This window comes from Penaeus monodon, chromosome 24 (assembly GCF_015228065.2).
Source record: "Penaeus monodon isolate SGIC_2016 chromosome 24, NSTDA_Pmon_1, whole genome shotgun sequence".
Taxonomy (NCBI): Eukaryota; Metazoa; Arthropoda; class Malacostraca; order Decapoda; family Penaeidae; genus Penaeus; species Penaeus monodon.
Window position 1 is genome coordinate 10,119,188 of NC_051409.1, and position 287 is coordinate 10,119,474.

General features: G+C 28.2%; 1 protein-coding gene across 1 annotated transcript in view; it reads left to right on the plus strand.

Moving 5' to 3' along the window:
• The window catches only part of LOC119588556, a gene marked incomplete at both ends in the record, with an annotated part of 4,196 nt that overhangs the window by 2,830 nt on the left and 1,079 nt on the right, over positions 1 to 287 (plus strand). The window contains 1 exon segment of the mRNA XM_037937196.1: positions 33 to 99. Coding sequence (XP_037793124.1) covers positions 33 to 99 — 67 coding nt within the window.

The window sequence follows — 287 nt, forward strand, 5'->3', positions numbered from 1 at the left end:
TACCTTATGAACTATGAGTTTACTTATTACAGGATTAGATGTACCAGATGATGACATGAGATTAGGAAATAAATCTGAACCCATACTTATAACTAACAGGTGAGTAAAAAATTTCCCCTAGAGAGTCATTTTATGATTGTTTTTCTATTCTTCATGTTTTTACAAGTCTCATGATATATACAATATCAGGAGATTGTTAACTTACATATGTTTTCTGGTAGATTGTTTTTAAAAATGTAGAGAAGTGTAGAAAGTAATATAGATTTGAATCAGTGATGTAATTTTTG